At 50.3% G+C, this 21,509-nt stretch overlaps 1 protein-coding gene across 1 annotated transcript in view; it reads right to left on the bottom strand.

Annotated features, from left to right (window-relative positions):
* LOC144509701 (myoferlin-like) overlaps positions 1-21,509 on the bottom strand; it is a 182,650-nt gene that overhangs the window by 62,744 nt on the left and 98,397 nt on the right. Inside the window, exons 31-38 of the mRNA XM_078238482.1 lie at positions 21,149-21,226; positions 19,447-19,628; positions 17,148-17,306; positions 13,959-14,060; positions 11,804-11,965; positions 10,823-10,976; positions 6,454-6,506; positions 1,339-1,395 (exon numbers count right to left, since the gene is read on the bottom strand). Coding sequence (XP_078094608.1) covers positions 1,339-1,395; positions 6,454-6,506; positions 10,823-10,976; positions 11,804-11,965; positions 13,959-14,060; positions 17,148-17,306; positions 19,447-19,628; positions 21,149-21,226 — 947 coding nt within the window. The remainder of the gene's footprint in view (positions 1-1,338; positions 1,396-6,453; positions 6,507-10,822; positions 10,977-11,803; positions 11,966-13,958; positions 14,061-17,147; positions 17,307-19,446; positions 19,629-21,148; positions 21,227-21,509) is intronic.

Here is a 21,509-nt window from a genome sequence, read left to right as displayed (position 1 = left end):
TGTAATTGTTAGAAGTTCTTGCTAATTTCTTACTATATATGTTAACTATATTCTTAAATAAACTTTGTTTAGGGTCATAGACATCGGCCCAACTTGCCCATTTTAAAAAAACCCCTAAGCTAATCCCAATTGTCTGCATTTGGCCCATATCCCTCTATACCCATCGTACCCATGTAACTGTCGAAATGCTTTTTAAAATACAAAATTGTACCCGCCTCTACTGCTACCTCTGGCAGCTCGTTCCAGACACTCACCACCCTCTGTGTGAGAAAATTGCCCCTCTGGATACTTTTGTATCTCTCCCCTCTCACCTTAAACCTATGCCCTCTAGTTTTAGACTCCCCTACCTTTGGGAAAAGATATTGACTATCTAGCTGATCTATGCCCCTCAATATTTTATAGACCTCAATAAGATCACCCCTCAGCCTCCTACGCTCCAGAGAAAAAAGTCCCAGTCCATCCAGCCTCTCCTTATAACTCAAACCATCAAGTCCCGGTAGCATCCTGTGTGGGGTTACGGGAATAGGGCCCTGGTGGGATTGTGGTCGGTACAGACTTGATGGGCCAAATGGCCTCCTTCTGTACTGTAGGGATTCTGTGATCCTAGTAAATCTTTTCGGCACTCTTTTTAGTTTAATAATACCCTTTCTATAATAGGGTGACCAGAACTGTACACAGTATTCCAAGTGTGGCCTTACTAATGCCTTGTACAACTTCAACAAGACGTCCCAGCTCCTGCATTCAATGTTCTGACCGATGAAACCAAGCATGCCGAATGCCTTCTTCACCACCCTGTCCACCTGTGACTCTACTTTCGAGGAGATATGAACCTGTACCCCTAGATCTCTTTGTTCTGTAACCTTCCCCAACGCCCTACCATTAACTGAGATAAAAGCTCCCTAATGGGTCACTGGAATCATACCTGAAGTGAAACACCTCATGCTTCCTCTAGCCAAATTCAAGAGGCAAAACTTGTGGTTCAGGTGGGCTTCATAAAACACTGTGGTGTTTCTGACCTGACTCACAACAATACAGTGTTTTAAATCTTCTCGAGGGCAACTAGGAATGAGCAACAAATGCTGGCTTTGCAGCAAGCACCAGTTCCATAGCATGGTTTCCTATCTTAGCTATGCTGCTCAGGAAAAGAGGGCAAACATGGTTTGCTTACAGGTGGAGAGTGATAATCATTCTCAACTTGCCTTGTGTCTTCCGGCTCTTGTGGGGGCCACACACCTGCGGATGAGTTTTGGAGTTCAGGGAAGCAGCAAAGAAAGTTACTCTTGCCGGAGATGGGAACAACGAGGGGAAGAGTTTACGCACCGCTCCACGGTGACTCACCAGCAATCCTTCTGTGGCGTCCTGCTCAGGGTTCCTTTCACCCTCTGCGGATGTACTCTAAAGGACAACACATTTCAACTCATCAGACATAAAATCATAGCATTAGGATAGGTAATACACTGCGTTAGATACAGAGTACAGCTCCCTCTACACTGTCCCAATCAAACACTCCCAGGACAGGTACAGCACAGGGTTAGATACAGTGTAAAGCTCCCTCTACACTGTCCCAATCAAACACTCCCAGGACAGGTACAGCACAGGGTTAGATACAGTGTAAAGCTCCCTCTACACTGTCCCAATCAAACACTCCCAGGACAGGTACAGCACGGGGTTAGATACAGAGTAGAGCTCTCTCTACACTGTCCCCCATCAAACACTCCCAGGACAGGTACAGCACGGGGTTAGGTACAGAGTAAACTCCGTCTACACTGTCCCCAATCAAACACTCCCAGGACAGGTACAGCACGGGGTTAGAAACAGAGTAAACTCCCTCTACACTGTCCCCATCAAACACTCCCAGGACAGGTACAGCACGGGGTTAGATACAGACTAAAGCTCCCTCGACACTGTCCCCATCAAACACTCCCAGGACAGGTACAGCACGGGGTTAGAAACAGAGTAAACTCCCTCTACACTGTCCCAATCAAACACTCCCAGGCCAGGTACAGCACAGGGTTAGATACAGAGTAAAGCTTCCTCTGCACAGTCCCCATCAAACACTCCCGGGACAGGTACTGCACAGGGTTAGATACAGAGTAAAGCTCCCTCTACACTGTCCCCATCAAACACTCCGAAACACTCAGACTCCGAAAGCTTGTGCTGCCAAATAAACCTGTTGGACTTTAACCTGGTGTTCAGAGACTTCTTACTGTGTTTACCCCAGTCCAACGCCGGCATTTCCACATCATGGCTCCCATCAAACACTCCCAGGACAGGTACAGCACGGGGTTAGATACAGAGTAAAGCTCCCTCTGAACTGTCCCCATCAAACACTCCCAGGACAGGTACAGCACGGGGTTAGATACAGAGTAAAGCTCTCTCTACACTGTCCCCCATCAAACATTCCTAGGACGGGTGCAGCACGGGGTTAGATACAGAGTAAAGCTCCCTCTACACTGACCCCCATCAAACACTCCCAGAACAGGCACAGCATGGGGTTAGATACAGAGTGAAGGTCCCTCTACACTGTCACCATCAAACACTCCCAGGACAGGTACAGCACGCTGTTAGGTACAGAATAAAGCTCTCTCTACACTGTCCCCATCAAACAGTCCCAGGACAGGTACAGCACGGTGTTAGATACAGAGTAAAGCTCCTTGTACACTGTCCCCATCAAACACTCCCAGGATAGGTACAGCACGGGGTTAGATACAGAGTAAAGCTCCCTCTACACTATCCTCCATCAAACACTCCCAGGACAGGTACAGCACAGGGTTAGATACAGAGTAAAGCTCCCTCTACACTGTCCCCATCAAACACTCCCAAGACAGGTACAGCACGGGGTTAGATACAGAGTAAAGCTCTCTCTACACTGTCCCCCACCAAACATTCCTAGGACGGGTGCAGCACGGGGTTAGATACAGAGTAAAGCTCCCTCTACACTGTCCCCCATCAAACACTCCCAGAACAGGCACAGCATAGGGTTAGATACAGAGTGAAGGTCCCTCTACACTGTCCCCATCAAACAGTCCCAGGACAGGTACAGCACGGTGTTAGATACAGAGTAAAGCTCCTTGTACACTGTCCCCATCAAACACTCCCAGGACAGGTACAGCACGGGGTTAGACACAGAGTAAAGCTCCCTCTACACTGTCCCCATCAAACACTCTCAGGATAGGGACAGCACGGGGTTAGATACAGAGTAAAGCTCCCTGTCCCCATCAAACACTCCCAGGACAGGTACAGCACGGGGTTGGATCAGAGAAACTCCCTCTACACTGTCCCCATCAAACACTCCCAGGACAGGTACAGCACGGGGTTAAATACAGAGTAAAGCTCCTTCTACATTGTCCCCCACCAAACACTCCCAGGATGGGTGCAGCACGGGGTTAGATACAGAGTAAAGCTCCCTCTACACTGTCCACATCAAACACTCCCAGGACAGGAACAGCACGGGGTTAGATACAGAGTAAAGCTCCCTCTATACTGTCCCCTATCAAACACTCCCAGGACAGGTACAGCACGGGGTTAGATACAGAGTAAAGCTCCCTCTGCACTGTCCCCTCAAACACTCCCAGGACAGGTACAGCGCGTGGTTAGATACAGAGCAAAGCTCCCTCTCCACTGTCCCCATCAAACACTCACAGGACAGGTACAGCATGGGGTTAGATACAGAGCAAAGCTTCCTCGACACTGTCCCCCATCAAACATTCCCAGGACAGGTGCAGCACGGGGTTACATACAGAATAAAGCTCCCTCTACACTGTCCCCATCAAACACTCCCAGGACAGGTGCAGCACGGGTTACATACAGAATAAAGCTCCCTCTACACTGTCCCCATCAAACACTCCCAGGACAGGTACAGCACGGGGTTAGATACAGAGCAAAGCTCCCTCTACACTGTCCCCCATCAAACACTCCCAGGATGAATGCAGCACGGGGTTAGATACAGAGTAAAGCTCCCTCTACACTGTCCCCCATCAAACACTCCCAGGACAGGTACAGCACGGGGTTAGATACAGAGTTAACTCCCTCTACACTGTCCCCCATCAAACACTCCCAGGACAGGTACAGCACAGGGTTAGATACAGAGTAAAGCTCCCTCTACACTGTCCCCCATCAAACACTCCCAGGACAGGTACAGCACGGGGTTAGATACAGAGTAAAGCTCCCTCTACACTGTCTCCATCAAACACTCCCAGGACAGGTACAGCACGGAGTTAGATACAGAGCAAAGCTCCCTCTACACTGTCCCCATCAAACACTCACAGGACAGGTACAGCACGGGATTAGATACAGAGCAAAGCTTCCTCGACACTGTCCCCCATCAAACATTCCCAGGACAGGTGCAGCACGGGGTTACATACAGAATAAAGCTCCCTCTACACTGTCCCCATCAAACACTCCCAGGACAGGTACAGCACGGGGTTAGATACAGAGCAAAGCTCCCTCTACACTGTCCCCCATCAAACACTTCCAGGACAGATACAGCACGGGGTTAGATACAGAGTAAAGCTCCCTCTACACTGTCCCCCATCAAACACTCCCAGGACAGGTACAGCACAGGGTTAGATACAGAGTAAAGCTCCCTCTACACTGTCCCCCATCAAACACTCCCAGGACAGGTACAGCACAGGGTTAGATACAGAGTAAAGCTCCCTCTACACTGTCCCCCATCAAACACTCACAGGACAGGTACAGCACGGGGTTAGATACAGAATAAAGATCCCTCTACACTGTCCCCCATCAAACACTCCCAGGACAGGTACAGCACGGAGTGAGATACAGAGTAAAGCTCCCTCTACACTGTCCCCATCAAACACTCCCAGGACAGGTGCAGCACGGGTTACATACAGAATAAAGCTCCCTCTACACTGTCCCCATCAAACACTCCCAGGACAGGTACAGCACGGGGTTAGATACAGAGCAAAGCTCCCTCTACACTGTCCCCCATCAAACACTCCCAGGATGAATGCAGCACGGGGTTAGATACAGAGTAAAGCTCCCTCTACACTGTCCCCCATCAAACACTCCCAGGACAGGTACAGCACGGGGTTAGATACAGAGTTAACTCCCTCTACACTGTCCCCCATCAAACACTCCCAGGACAGGTACAGCACAGGGTTAGATACAGAGTAAAGCTCCCTCTACACTGTCCCCCATCAAACACTCCCAGGACAGGTACAGCACGGGGTTAGATACAGAGTAAAGCTCCCTCTACACTGTCTCCATCAAACACTCCCAGGACAGGTACAGCACGGAGTTAGATACAGAGCAAAGCTCCCTCTACACTGTCCCCATCAAACACTCACAGGACAGGTACAGCACGGGATTAGATACAGAGCAAAGCTTCCTCGACACTGTCCCCCATCAAACATTCCCAGGACAGGTGCAGCACGGGGTTACATACAGAATAAAGCTCCCTCTACACTGTCCCCATCAAACACTCCCAGGACAGGTACAGCACGGGGTTAGATACAGAGCAAAGCTCCCTCTACACTGTCCCCCATCAAACACTCCCAGGATGAATGCAGCACGGGGTTAGATACAGAGTAAAGCTCCCTCTGCACTGTCCCCCATCAAACACTCCCAGGACAGATACAGCACGGGGTTAGATACAGAGTAAACTCCCTCTGCACTGTCCCCCATCAAACACTCCCAGGACAGGTACAGCACAGGGTTAGATACAGAGTAAAGCTCCCTCTACACTGTCCCCCATCAAACACTCCCAGGACAGGTACAGCACAGGGTTAGATACAGAGTAAAGCTCCCTCTACACTGTCCCCCATCAAACACTCCCAGGACAGGTACAGCACGGGGTTAGATACAGAGTAAAGCTCCCTCTACACTGCCCCCCATCAAACACTCCCAGGACAGGTACAGCACGGGGTTAGATACAGAGTAAAGCTCCCTCTACACTGTCCCCCATCAAACACTCCCAGGACAGGTACAGCACGGGGTTAGATACAGAGTAAAGCTCCCTCTAAACTGTCCCCATCAAACACTCCCAGTTCAGGTACAGCACGGAGTTAGATACAGAGTAAAGCTCCCTCTACACTGTCCCCCATCAAACACTCCCAGGACAGATACAGAGTAAAGCTTGCTTTACATTGTCCCATCAAATATTCCCTGGGTGGGGCCAGTGTTAATTAATCAGAGTATTACTACTGTCACATGTTATGAATTGAATGATCTATCGTGGTTAACCCATCAAAGCACACCGCATCGGCTAATCGCATGGACAGCTGAAGAGATTCTGAAATGTAGATCTGTACAACCCTGGTCCCCAGATGCTGCCACATGGGAATACGATAGGGCGCATGTGAAATTAAAATGGTTTGGGAGGTGGGTGGGACCAAAATCCCTGTCTGAAATGATTTGCCACCCACATCATTGATGTCTCCCATCACCTATTTTTCCTCACACCTCTGAATTATTGCACACATAAAGTCTTACCGCAATGTTGGGCGTTTCAACATTGAAACTCTTGGTAGAAGTCACATTGGCATCTTAGGAAGAGAACTTTCAATTAAAAAGATGCATAAACTCTACTTTCATTTAAGTTCAGAAGACAACCAAACATTCCCAAGTGTGCTGCCTCCAGTGGATCATTGGGGAACTTCATGGTACCGAGATTCACCCCGACTTAAAGGGAAAACCTGTTAGTCAGGTTCTATATGCGCTGGCGAGGGTGGGGCCAGGCTTGTATGGAGCATCGGGGTCCGCAGCACAGAATCAGGCCATTCGGCCCAACCCACTTGTGCTGGTGTCTAAATTCCACACAAGCCTTCTCCTACCCCTCTTCATCTCACCCGATCCTTTGTCATCCCTTCCCGCCCAGTTTATCCAGCTTCCCCTTTGTTCGCCTCACCCATTCCCTGTGGTCGCGAGTTCCACATTCCCCCCCCCACTTTCTGGACAAAGGTGTTTCTCCTGAATTCCCCATTGGATTTCTGACTAATTATTCAGCACTTATCATAAAATCCTACAATGCGGAAGGAGGCCATTCCGCCCATCGAGCCTGCACCAACCACAATCCCACCCAGGCCCTATCACCCCATGCGTTTACCTGAACTAGTCCGCCTGACACTAAGGGGGAATTTAACATGGCCAATCCCCCTAACCCGCACATCTTTGGACTGTGGGAGGAAACCGGAGCAGCCGGAGGAAACCCACGCAGACACGGGAAGAATGTACAAACTCCACACAGACAGTGACCCGAGCCGGGAATCGAACCCGGGTCCCTGGTGCTGTGAGGCAGCAGTGCTAACCACCGTGCCACCGTGCTGCCCCTAGTTCTGGTTTTGCCCACAAGCTCTCCATGTCTCCCTTGTCAAACTCCTTCAACATTTTTAAGTTCACTCTCAGATCATCCCTCGGTCTACTCTTTTCTGGAGAATAGCACCCCGCCTGTTCAGTCTTTCCCGATATTTATAACCACTCAGTTCTGATCTAGGGTAGCATATGTTCGTTATACTGTGTAGAAGTTAAATTTCCGAGGATGTTGCCAGGACTATTGGGCCTGAGTTATAGTGAGAGGTTGGCCAGGCTAGGACTTTATTCCTTGGAACGTAGGAGAATGAGGGGAGACCTTATTGAGGTGTATAGAATAATGGAGGGCATGGTTAGGATGAACGCACAGAGTCTTTTTCCCAGGGAAGGGGAATTGAAAACTAGAGGGCGTAGGTTAAAGGTGAGAGGGGAAAGGGGACTGAGGGGTGACTTCTTCACGCAGAGGGTGGTATGTGTATGGAATGAGCTGCCAGAGAAAGTGGTGGAGGCAGGTTCAATAGCAACGTTTCAAAAGCATTTGGATAAATACATGGATGGGGAAGGATATGGGCCAGACGCGGGTAATTGGGACTGACTGGGAGGACCCCGTGGTCAGCATGGGGTCGGTTGGGCCAAAGGGCCTGTTTCCGTGACTCTATGACTCTATCTCCAATTTACTTTGGGGGTTTAGATCTTGCAGATGTGAAACACAGAATCCTTACAGTGCTGAAGGAGGCCATTTGGCCCATCGAGTCTGCACTGGATCTCTGAAAGTGCATTTTTCATTTTGATAGAATCATAGAATCCCTGTCAGGCAGAATAAGGCCATTCGTCCCATCGAGTCTGCACTGACAACAATCCCACCCAGGCCTTATCCTCGAAACCCCACAAATTTACCCTGCTAATCCTCCCAAGGGCCAATTTAGCATGGCTAACCAACCTAACCTGCACATCTTTGGAGTGTGGGAGGAAACCCACGCAGACATGGGGAGGATGTGCAAACTCCACACCGACAGTGACCCGAGGCTGGAATTGAACCCGGGTCCCTGGCGCTGTGAGGCAGCAGTGCTAACCACTGTGCCACCGTGCCGCTCCCTTTCCATTTCACAATGGAAAGTCCCATTGCCTTGCCTTATCTCCATAAACCTTCCATGTTCTTGCTTTTCAGATATTTCGATCACACCTGCCTCCGCCAGCCTCTCCCTCCTTAAGTTCATTCCTTAAACTGTACTTTTGCAAGGCAACCGGGAAGAGGCAGAGGAGTGGGCCTAAGTGATTTGCTCTTGCAGACAGTTGGCGCCGACCTCGTGGACCGAATGGCCTCTTTCTGTGCGGTCTTTCTGTGCCATTCTCCGATTCTAGTTATGATGCTAATTCCTTTAAAAGGGTTATAAAAGTAAAACTTGCATTTACGAAATGGCTCTCAAAGTCTCAAGAGCCCCCCAAAGTACCTTACATCCATTGAAGCACTTCTGAAACGGTTGCACTGTGGCACAGTGGTTAGTACGGCTGCCTCACAGCGCCAGGATCCCAGGTTCAATTCCGGCCTCGGGTGACTGTGTGGAGTTTGCACGTTCTCCCCGTGTCTGCGTGGGTTTCCTCCGGGGGCTCCGGTTTCCTCCCACACTCCGAAAGATGTGTGTGTGTTAGGTTGATTGGGTGGGCTAAATTGACCCTAGTGTCTGGGGGATTAGCAGGGTAAATGCGTGGGATTGCGGGAATAGGGCCTGGGTGGGATTGTGGTCAGGGCGGTCTTGATGGGCCGAATGTGCCGTAGGGATTCTATTCTATAATTCAATGAAATGTAGTCCCGTTGACCATATGGGAAATGCAGCCGCTAAGTTGTGCACAGCAAGCCGTCCAAACGGCAATGTGATGGCAACCAGATCATTTCGGCTGAGGAAAAAAGACTAGACAGGACACCAGGGATACATGGGAATTAGGAGCAGAAGTAGGCCATTCAGCCCTTCGAGCCTGCTCCGCCATTCAATCAGATCATGGCTGATCTCTCCCTGGTCTCAAATCCACCTCCCCACCTTTTCCCCATATCGCTTTAACCCGCTTTTCTATCAGAAATATATCCATCTTCTTCTTGTAACCATTCAATGATTCAGACCCCACCACGCTATGGGGCAGTGAGTTCCACAAATTCACCACCCTCGGAGAAGTAGTGAGGTCACGCACCAACCGACTCAAGAACAGCTTCTTCCCTGCTGCTGTCAGACTTTTGAATGGACCTATCTTCCATTAAGTTGATCTTTCTCTACACCCTAGCTATGACTGTAACACTACATTCTGCACTCTCTCGTTTCCTTCTCTATGAACGGTATGTTTTGTCTATATAGAGCGCAAAAAACAATACTTTTCACTGTATCCCAGTACATGTGACAATAATAAATCAAACAATACTTTTCACTGTATCCCAGTACATGTGACAATAATAAATCAAATCAAAATCAAATCAAATCAAAGGAAGTGTTCAGAGATGTTACAGGTTTAGGTAACTTCAGAGGCAGGAAAAAGTGGGGTGCTGGGATGAAGCACAAAAAGGAAGGTGTACGGTATGGTTTAGCATGAAAGCAAAACACGGTGTATACTGGAGATCTGATATAAAAACAGAAATGTTGGCACAATGCAACACATTTGGCAGCATCAATAGAGTTTCCAGTCCAATTATGAAAGGCTTAGATAGGGTTGACAGTCAGAATTTTTTTTGCAGAGTTGAAATGTCTAATACTTGGGGGCATAGAATCCCGACAGTACAGAAAGAGGCCATTCGGCCCATCGAGCCTGCACCGACCACAATCCCACCCAGGCCCTATCCCCGTGACCTCATGCGTTTACCCTAGCTAGTACCCCTGACACTAAGGAGCAATTTAGCACGGCCAATCCACCTAACCTACACATCTTTGGACACTAAGGAGTAATTTAGCATGGCCAATCCACCTAACCTACACATCTTTGGACACTAAGGAGTAATTTAGCATGGCCAATCCACCTAACCCACACATCTTTGGACTGTGGGAGGAAACCGGAGCACCCGGAGGAAACCCACACAGACACGGGGAGAACGTGCAGACTCCACATAGACAGTGACCTGAGCTGGGAATCAAACCCAGGTTCCCGGCGCTGTCGGGCGTGCGGGAGTTGGGGGGGGGGGTGGGGCGGGGAGTTCTAAGGAGATGCGAGAGGCATGTTTTTTATACACAAAGAATGGCAGGTCTCTGGAACATGCTGCCGGGGGTGGTGGTGGAGGCAGATACGATAGGGGTGTTTAAGGGGCTTTTAGATAAGCACATGAATATGCAAGGAATAGAGGGATATGGAGCAGGGGCAGGCAGGAGGGATGAGTTTAACTTGGCATCATGTTAGACACAACATGGTGGGCCGAACGGCCTCATCCTGTGCTGTACTCTTCTATGTTGGGCCGAAGGGCCTGTTTCCATGCTGTAAACCTCTATGACTCTATGTTCCAGTGACGTTTTTATTGGAACTCCACGTGACGGGGTGTGTGGCTGGCATGAAACATTCACACACATTTTGCGCTGCTTACCTTCGGAATCAGCTGAGCCAGCGAAAGGGTCGCACAAGAACTCGCTGAGAGACTTCACCGTCGCCTGCCCCACCACCGGCTTGTACCCGAACGCTCGGTAATCCAGCACTTTCAGCGTTATGGGAGGGCTGTAGGCGGCATCTACAGGAAGCAACTGAGGCAAGGTGACAGTCACAACTCACAGTTATCGCTTCTGAGCAACTAATGACAAGTCACAAGGCAAGCGGGTTCTCTCGCCAGAGCGATGGGACTCTGACACAACTTCAGCTTGGGTCCGGGTTCTGTGATTCACGCAGAGAGCGTCACCCCTGGGTTAGAGAGAGAGGGGAAATCAGCCAGGGTTCCTGCTCCTGATCCCTGTCCCCTGGGTTAGAGAGAGAGGGGAAATCAGCCAGGGTTCCTGCTCCTGATCCCTGTCCAGTGATCCCTGGGTTAGAGAGAGAGGGGAAATCAGCCAGGGTTCCTGCTCCTGATCCCTGTCCAGTGATCCCTGGGTTAGAGAGAGAGGGGAAATCAGCCAGGGTTCCTGCTCCTGATCCCTGTCCAGTGATCCCTGGGTTAGAGAGAGAGGGGAAATCAGCCAGGGTTCCTGCTCCTGATCACTGTCCAGTGATCCCTGGGTTAGAGAGAGAGAGAGGGGAAATCAGCCAGGGTTCCTGCTCCTGATCACTGTCCAGTGATCCCTGGGTTAGAGAGAGAGAGAGGGGAAATCAGTCAGGATTCCTGCTCCTGATTCCTGTCTATTAAATCTACTGCCCCTCCTTCCCCGAACCCCTCCCACATCTGGAAAGCCCAATGTTCGAGAGCAGCCGGGGACAAAATTGGGTTGAACATGGCACCTCTCAGTGTGGTCAGTCTCTGAGATGGTGAAGCAGGAACCTTCCAATGTCTACCGAGCCTACACTCAACAGTGGACCAGCAGGAGAGTGGCCTCCAAATTGGGTGCGCAAGGATATGGAGAGAATTAACACATGAACCTACCACTGCGATGAAGTGGATGGGGGTCAGGAAATTTGGGTTCTTCTTGTAGTTCTTGATGGGAGCCGTTTGGATCATCTCCCCGCAGCACTCCACCACCAGGCTGGGGCTAGTCACCCTCAGCATGTTGTAACTCTTAATGTTCCTCAATCCCCAGGTCAGAATCTGAGGAAAAGACAGACTTGCGTTACACTGAATGCCTTCCCAAACACTTTGCTGCCAACGTGGGATGGCACGGTGGCACAGTGGTTAGCACTGCTGCCTCGCAGCGCCAGGGACCCGGGTTCAGTTCCGGCCTCAGGTCACTGTCTGTGCGGAGTCTGCACGTTCTCCACGTGTCTGCATGGGTTTGTTCCGGGTGCTCCGGTTTCCTCCCACAGTCCAAAGATGTACAGGTTAGGGTGATTGGCCATGTTAAATTGCTCCTTGGTGTCCAATGATGTGTGGGTTAGGTGGATTGGCCATGCTAAATTGCCCCTTAGTGTCCAAAGATGTGTAGGTTAGGTGGATTGGCCATGCTAAATTGCCCCTTAGTGTCCAAAGATGTGTAGGTTAGGTGGACTGGCCATGCTAAATTGCCCCTTAGTGTGAGAGGGATTAGCTAGGTAAATATGTGGGATTATGGAAATAGGGCCAGGGTTAGATTGTGGTCGGTGCAGGCTCGATGGGCCGAATGGCCTCTTTCTGCACTGTAGGGATTCTATGAATGTTTCTATTCTATGAACCAAGTGCATAGATAGTCACTATGGTGAGGCAGGAGGCGCGATAGCCGAACGGCGCACAGCAAGATCCCGCAAACAGCAGTGTGGTCAGGACCAGATTTCTTGGCAAGGGGGGAGTTCTTCAGCTGCAGCCGGGAATGTGGTCCTGGCAGATGGCTCAGAACTTTCCTGACTCAAGAGTCTTACTCCGATGGAGAGTGGGGAGAGTGCCGGAGTGTGTGAGACTCTGGGTCTGTACCCAATGGAGTTTTACTTTATTCATTCGTGGGACATGGGCGTCGCTGGCTAGGCCAGCATTTATTGCCCATCCCTAGTTGCCCCTTGAGAAGGTGGTGGTGAGCCGCCATCTTGAATCATTGCAGTCCGCGTGCTGTGGGTTGACCCACAATGCCGTTAGGAAGGGAATTCCAGGATTTTGACCCAGCGACTGCGAAGGAACGGCCGATATATTACTAAGTCAGGACGGTGAGTGGCTCGGAGGGGAACTTGCAGGTGGTGGTGTTCCCCATGTGTCTGCTGCCCTTGTCCTTCTAGATGGAGTTTAAAAGGATGAGGGGGGGATCCCATTGAAACTTACAGAATACAGAAAGGCCTGGATAGAGTGGACGTGGGGAAGATATTTCCACTAGTAGGGGAGACTAGGATCCGAGAGCACAGCCTCAGAGGAAAGGGGAAATCAGCCTTTCGAACTGAGATGAAGAGGAATTTCTTCAGCCAGAGGGTTTGGTGAATCTGTGGAATTCATTGCCACCGAAAGTAACAGTGTTATTTGAGCGGCATGGTGACACAGTGATTAGCACTGCTGCCTCACAGCGCCAGGGACCCAAGTTCGATTCCCAGCTTGGGTCACTGTCTGTGAGGAGTTTGCATGTTCTCCCCGTGTCTGTGTGGGTTTCCTCCGGGTGCTCCGGTTTTCTCCCACACTCCAAAGATGTGCAGGTTAGGGGGATTGGCCATTCTAAATTGCCCTTAGTGTCCAAAGATGTGCAGGTTAGGGGGATTGGCCATTCTAAATTGCCCTTAGTGTCCAAAGACGTGCAGGTTAGGAGGATTGGCCGTGCTAAATTGCCACTTAGTGTCAGGGGGTCTAACCAGGGTAAATATGTGGGGTTACGGGGATAGTGGCTGGGAGGGGTTGCGGTCGGCGCAGACTCAATGCACTGTCCGGATTCTATGAAAGCTGTGGAGGACGGGTCAATGAGTGTATTTAGGACAGAAGTAGATAGGTCCTTGATTGGTAAGGGGGTCAAAGGTTACGGGGAAAAGGCGGGCGAAGGGAGGTGAGAAACCTATCAGCCATGATTGAATGGCGGAGCAGACCCGATGGGCCGAATGGCCTAATTCTGCTCCTATATCTTATGGTCTTATATAAGGGAGCCACAGGGAGAGAGGAGCAAGCTGCGGGGCATTGCTCTGCTGCGGGGTGGGAATCTCACCTCAATCGTGGTCATCTGTAGCTGTGGTCTCACTCCCACTGGCACCATGTACGTGTCGTTGTCTTTCATTGGTGGCCGCTGAGGTAAGTTCTGGTCCTCATCCTGAATAGCCGCAAAAGAAAATCGCAACACCATAAACTGACAGGAGCCACCGGTGCAACGGCTAAAACCATCCCCCCGCTCTTTTGGTTCCTACTAATTGCGACATTCTGTGACATCAGGGTCTCCGAGCATCAGTTAACACTATCCACTCCGAGTGACTTCAAGGTACCTGCCTCCGAACATAAGCCCCCCCGCCAACCCCCACCTCACCCCCCGCCCCAACCGACCACCGCCCCCCCCCCCCATCCCGCTTCATTGTCTCCCAACCCTAACTTGCGGGAATGCCCTCGCGACCCAACCCCGAGGAAATCCCGATCCATCTCCCAACGCGAAGCAGAATACGGTGCAGATGTTGGGCGGCACGGTGGCACAGTGGGTTAGCACTGCTGCCTCACAGCGCCAGGGACCCAGGTTCGATTCCCGGCTTGGGTCACTGTCTGTGCGGAGTCTGCACGTTCTCCCCGTGTTTGCGTGGGTTTCCTCCGGGTGCTCCAGTTTCCTCCCACAGTCCAAAAGACGTGTTGGTTTGGTACTAAATTCTCCCTCAGTGTAACCCGAACAGGCGCCGGAGTGTGGCGACTAGGGGATTGTCACAGTAACTTCATTGCAGTGTTAATGTAAGGTTACTTTACTGTGTACAGTTCTGGTCACCCTATTATAGAAAGGATATTATTAAACTAGAAAGAGTGCAGAAAAGATTGACTAGGATGCTACCGGGACTTGATGGTTTGAGTTATAAGGAGAGGCTGGATAGACTGGGACTTTTTTCTCTGGAGCGCAGGAGGCTCAGGGGTGACCTTATAGAGGTCTATAAAATAATGAGGGGCACAGATCAGCAAGATAGTCAATATCTTTTCCCAAAGGTAGGGGAGTCTAAAACTAGAGGGCATAGGGTTAAGGTGAGAGGGGAGAGATACAAAAGGATCCAGAGGGGCAATTTTTTCACACAGAGGGTGTTGAGTGTCTGGAACGATTTTGATTTGATTTATTATTGTAACATGTATTGGGATACAGTGAAAAGTATTGTTTCTTGCGCGTTGTACAGACAAAGCATACCGTTCATTGAGAAGGAACGGAGAGAGTGCAGAATGTAGTGTTACAGTCATAGTCAGGGTGCAGAGAAAGATCAGCTTAATGCGAGGTAGGTCCATTCAGAAGTCTGACGGCAGCAGGGAAGAAGCTGTTCTTGAGTTGGTCGGTACGTGACCTCAGGCTTTTGTATCTTTTTCCCGACGGAAGAAGGTGGAAGAGAGAATGTCCGGGGTGCGTGGGGTCCTTAATTATGCTGGCTGCTTTTCCATGACAGCGGGAAGTGTAGACAGAGTCAATGGATGCAAGCTGCCAGAGGTAGTAGCAGAGGCAGGTACAATTTTGTCTTTTAAAAAGCGTTAGACAGTTACATGGGTAAGATGGGTAGAGAGGGATATGGGCCAAATGTGGGCAACTGGGACTAGCTTGGTGGTTAAAGAAAAGGGCAGCATGGACAAGTTGGGCCGAAGGGCCTGCTTCCATGTTGTAAACCTCTATGACTCTAACATGTAACACTGATAAATGAACTTTAAAGATGGTTGGAAAACCGAAACAAAAGCAATAAGCTGCTGGCAACACCCAACAGGTCTGGCAGCATCTGTGCAGAGAGAAAAACAGAGTTCACGCTTCGGGTGGGGGGACCTTGCAGCAGAGCCTTTAGAAAGATGAATCGTATTTGAACAAGGGGGTGGGTGGGGTAAAGACCAAAGGAAAGTCTGCAGGAGGGTGGAAGACAGGAGAGGCAGAAGGACGGAGGAGTTCGTCTTCCAGAGCCAAAGGGAAAGCGGATGGGGCAAGAAAAGATGCAGATAAATAAATGATGCATCGAGAGCGGGTGTGCTGCTGAATGAATAAAACTGTAGTGACCTCGATCAGGCCATGACGGTTGGCCGATTGGAGTATGAACTCCCTGATTAAGAAGTCAATTGATGGGCTAATCAGGGAAGTACTTAATCGGGAGTGTCAGTTCCTCTGGCACTCCCGAGGGTAGACTGCTGACTGCGAGCACTCTGTGTACTGCTGTTGGAATTGTAAGTAAAGGGATTTTGGTGAAGGGACTTCGGCCGCCGAAGACTCATTACAGAAACAACAAAACGAACAAAGAGAAGGAAACAAAATGGAGGCAGGGTCTCCAATCGTTCACTCAGGGGGTTATGAATCTTTAGAATTCCCGACCTCCGAGGGCTATGGATGGATGCTCCGTGGTCTCTCAGGGAATGAAGGGAGCAGGCAGGAAAATGGAGTTGAAGCCCAAGAGGGTTAGGTGGATTGGCTGTACTCAATTGCCCCTTAGTATCAGAGCTGTTAGCTGTGTAAATAAGTGGGGTTACGGGGATAGGGCCTGGGTGGGATTATGATCGGTGCAGACTCAATGGGCCAAATGGCCTCTTCCTGCGCTGTCGGGATTCTATGATTCTAAGATCAGCCATGATTGCATTGAATGGCAGAGGAGCAGGCTTGAGGGGCCGAATGGCCTACTCCATTCTTATGTTCCCGCCCGATTCACATTGTTGGTCTGCGGTATCATTAGGGGCGGCACGGTGGCACAGTGGTTGGCGCTGTCGCCTCACAGCACCAGGGACCCGGGTTTAATTCCCGGCTTGGGTCACAGTCTGCGTAGAGTTTGCACATTCTCCCCCGTGTCTGCGTAGGTTTCCCCCGGGTGCTCCATTTTCCTCTAAAAATATGCGGGTTAGGTGGATTGGCCGTGCTAAGATTGCCCCTTAGTGTCAGGGTGGACTAGCTAGGGTAAATGCATGGGGTTATGGGGTTGGGGCCTGGGTGGGATTGGGGTTGGTGCAGACTCGATGGGCCAATTCTATGAATTGCCCAGGATGCAAGACAGGAAAATATCCATCCTTTCATAGCCTAGAGTCATGCAGCACAGGAAGAGGCCATTCAGCCCATTGTGCTAGCGCCAGCTCTGCGAAAGCATGATGTAAAGAGTCCCATTCCCCTTTGGCCCTTTCCCCTTTGGCCCTTTCCCCCCGACCCGCAGGCGACCTATCAAGTGGATACAGTCGGCAAATTTCAGACGATGCAAGAAAAATCGATTACTCTCTGTTTCATGAGCAGCTCGAAGGACACCAGAAGCTCGCCGCTGAACCGCTGCCCTCGAAAGACCGGATGCCACTGTAGGACGGAGACATACTGCGCTGATGAGTCCAGCTTCACGCTGGGGTAGCACAGGGTAGTGCCCATGTATTCGTTCTTGCTCTGGGAAGACAGTGGAGAAATATCAGCACCTCTCCTCCCCGAATGGGCCCCCTTCACTTCATTCAAACACAAATTTCGTCCGCGGCCTGGGATTCCCCAGTCCCGCCAGTTGCCGGAATATTTTCCAGACCAGTCCATTCATTGACTTGGGGCGGAAATTTCTGGTTCTGCGGCGGACGGAACTGGAAAATCCTGGCCACGGTTTCCAGCGGGCAACCAGTTGGGTGCGGTAGCATCGCGGTAAAACTACAGGACTGGTAATCCAGAGGCTGGGACTAATAACTCAGAGACAAGAGTTCAAATCTTGTCATGGTGACTGTGTGGTCATTATTATTGTGGCAATCAAGATGAGGAGAGGCGATGGCCTAGTGGTGTTATCGCTAGACAGTTAATCCAGAATGTTCTGTTGACCCCGGGTTCGAATCCCGCCACGGCAGATGGTGGAATTTGAATTCAATAAAAAATATCTGGAATTAAGAATCTACTGATGACCCATTGTCGGAACCTGATTCACTAATGTTCTTTAGGGAAGGAAATCTGCCATCCTTACATGGTCTGGCCTACATGTGACTCCAGAGCCACAGCAATGTGGTTGACTCTCAACTGCCCTCTGAAATGATGTGGAGATGCCGGCGTTGGACTGGGGTGGGCACAGTAAGTAGTCTCACAACACCAGGTTAAAGCCCAACAGGTTTATTTGGTCTGTGAAACGGCCTAGCAAGCCCACCCAGTTTCAAGGGCAATTCAGGGTGGGCACTAAATGCTGGCCAGCCAACGACACCCATGTCTCACCAATGAATAAAAAAAAGATTGTTGTAAAAACCCATCTGGGTCGCGAGTGGAGAGGAGATCTCTGCCACCCTTACCCGGTCTGGCTGTCGTGCCACACCAGATCCACAGCAGTGTAGTTGGTTCTGAACTGCCCTCTGAAATGGCCGAGCAAACCACTCAGTTGGGTGGGGCCATTACAGAATAGCAGCGTGGGTTCACCACGCCACATGGACTGCAGCAGTTGAAGGTGACGGCAGACCACCACCTTGTCAAGGGGGTGGGCAATGAATGCCGGACTTGCACTCTCCGTGGGCGGATAATGACAGCCAGATTGCTCTGGTAATGGGCTGGCACAGAGGCGATGGGCCAAATGGCCTCCGCCTGCCTTGAGATCACTCTCGTCTCCTTTAACCGCTGAGATTGAACCGACAATGAGGTGCCCACTCCAGGGTCTGGGATTGGCTTCCATTCTGCCTTCTCACACAGCAGAATGTCCGCGTCCATGGACGATGGACTGACCAGCAAATGAAATTGAATGGACTTTGGAATGCACGAATGGGGAGGATACCTGTCAGGAACACATGGTATATATATATAACACACGGTGCAACTTTCCGACTTGCGACACTCTGCTAACCAACTGTGGCCAACTTCACAAGAGGTCCTCCTCTGTGAAGAGCCGTTCCTCAGCTACACTCACTGGGACTGGGGAAATAACGTTGGGTCTCCAAAGGGATGGAAACAATGTGGAAGTTAATATGCTCCTATTGGAAAAAAATCATGCCTTCTTTGTAGCAGCTTGTGAGAATGTTATTATTTGCAGACCTTCAAGGGAGCCTGTCTACTTTGCTTTAATCTTCTCCTTTCCGAGGCCTCAAAACATTCTGCTTTTCGACCTTCACTGGAGGGTGAACATAGAACATAGAACAGTACAGCACAGAACAGGCCCTTCGGCCCACAATGTTGTGCCGAGCTTTATCTGAAACCAAGATCAAGCTATCCCACTCCCTATCATCCTGGTGTGCTCCATGTGCCTATCCAATAACCGCTTAAATGTTCCTAAAGTGTCTGACTCCACTATCACTGCAGGCAGTCCATTCCACACCCCAACCACTCTCTGAGTAAAGAACCTACCTCTGATATCCTTCCTATATCTCCCACCATGAACCCTATAGTTATGCCCCCTTGTAAGACCAGATTTTTTCCATAACAAATACCAAAGGCGAGATATGGGGATATGCTATGCAAAATGAGTTAAGAGTCGACTAAGTGTGCCTAAGGGTTGCTGGTAGCCAAGGATCTCTGACAACAACACCAGGAGGATTTGTATCTTCAAGAATAAAAAGAAGATCGCAGTGAGGTAACGTACCGTATGGTTACTGTCGAACAGTTCCAGCGAGACAAAAGGGGGGCTCTCAACTATTTCCCGAAGACTGCCGTAGATCTCAATCTCTTCAAAAATCAGAGTCTGGTCCCAGGTCGGATTCAAAGTCCCTTTCATAACTTCGGTGTGCTTGCTCTGGTACAGGAACAACACTTCAATGAAAGGATCTGAAAGAGGAGGAAGAAGGTTTCAGTCCAGCCCTCAAGGGAAGGGTAAATTAACCCCACCCCCACCCCACCCCCGGGACTCATGTTAAGGTGCCAGCTCTCGTTCCCTCTCTGTGCCCCAGACCATCGTTTGAATGCTTGTGGTGCCAATCGTTGCTCTCTGTCCAAAGTGGAAACCTGGAAGTTCACCCGTGTTTGGCTGCAGCAGGGATTGTGTTAGAATCGCAATCCCATCGAACACCAACCTGGTGCCGCCAAAGTGGGAGCTGCCACTGATTTTAGCACCGCTGGCATCTCACGGGTAGGGCGTGGCAACTTGCCGCTAATGCATCCACAGCCACAATGAGCCCGGGACTGGCGCAGGAAGTTCAGATCAGGACGTGGACTTGACTTACTCACTGACCACAGTCATTGTGCAGTATCCCATTGCCCCATCAAACACTCCCAGGACAGGTACAGCACGGGGTTAGATACAGAGTAAAGCTCCCTCGACACTGTCCCCCATCAAACACTCCCAGGACAGGTACAGCACGGGGTTAGATACAGAGTAAAGCTCCCTCTACACTGTCCCCCATCAAACACTCCCAGGACAGGTACAGCACGGGGTTAGATACAGAGTGAAGCTCCCTCTACACTGTCCCCATCAAACACTCCCAGGACAGGTAAACCGGGTTAGATCCAGAGTAAAGCTCCCTCTACGCTGTCCCCATCAAACACTCCCAGGACAGGTACAACACGGGGTTAGATACAGAGTAAAGCTTCCTCGACACTGTCCCCATCAAACACTCCCAGGACAGGTACAGCACGGGGTTAGATACAGAGTAAAGCTCCCTCTACACTGTCCCCATCAAACACTCCCAGGACAGGTACAGCATGGGGTTAGATACAGAGTAAAGCTCCCTTTACACTGTCCCCATCAAACACTCCCAGGACAGGTACAGCACGGGGTTAGATACAGAGTAAAGCTCCCTCTACACTGTCCCCCATCAAACACTCCCAGGACAGGTAGAGCACGGGGTTAGATACAGAGTAAATCACACTCCCTCCCTATAATTTAATCCATTGCCTTTGCAGCTGCCACCTCTTCCTCAGGCACATTTCTATACACGCAAGTTTGCACTTTTCTGTAACGGCGGAACAGTGGCAAGCACGGCTGTCTCACAGCGTCAGGGGCCCAGGTAAGATTCCTGGCTTGGATCACTGTCTGTGCAGAGTCTCCCCGTGTCTGCATGGGTTTCCTCCGGGTGCTCCGGTTTCCTCCCACAGTCTGAAAGACGTGCTGGTTAGGTGCTAAATTCTCCCTCAGTATAGCCGAAAGGAGTGTGGCGACTAAGGGATTTTCACAGTAACTTCATTGCAGTGTTAATGTAAGCCTACTTGCGACACTAATAAATAAATTGTTTTAATACCCACACAAACGCACAAGTGAAGTGACGCCCCTTCCCACTGCCATACATGCCCACCCCCTCTACAAGCATCGCCAAACAAGGCCGCAATCCATCTCTTGTCAAGGTACTAACCTGCGGAGCTACTGCTATCGTTGGGAATTAAAGCTCTTGCCTGGTAGATGTAGCCACGGAGCTGGAAAGCAATGGGTGCTGTGTGGAGGATGGAGAGAGAATGACAGGGCTGGTCAGAAGGATCGCTCACCGCAATGCAAACACGTCAACCCTTAAACCCTAAACATACCAACAGCAAACTTTAAATACCGCCGTTACACCAACACTGTGACTGTCTTAATTCCCCTGAGCCCCCTGCATTCACCAGGCAGCAAGCATTGCCACTGTTTGAACTAAGATGAGTTTTAAAAAAAATATTAAGAGGTCACGCTTCTAAAGCAGTTGTATAGAACGTTGGTTCGGCCGCATTTGGAATACTGCG

This window comes from Mustelus asterias, chromosome 22 (assembly GCF_964213995.1).
Source record: "Mustelus asterias chromosome 22, sMusAst1.hap1.1, whole genome shotgun sequence".
Classification (NCBI taxonomy): Eukaryota; Metazoa; Chordata; class Chondrichthyes; order Carcharhiniformes; family Triakidae; genus Mustelus; species Mustelus asterias.
Note: the sequence above shows the minus strand (reverse complement) of the source record. Positions and strands in the feature narration are given on the sequence as shown.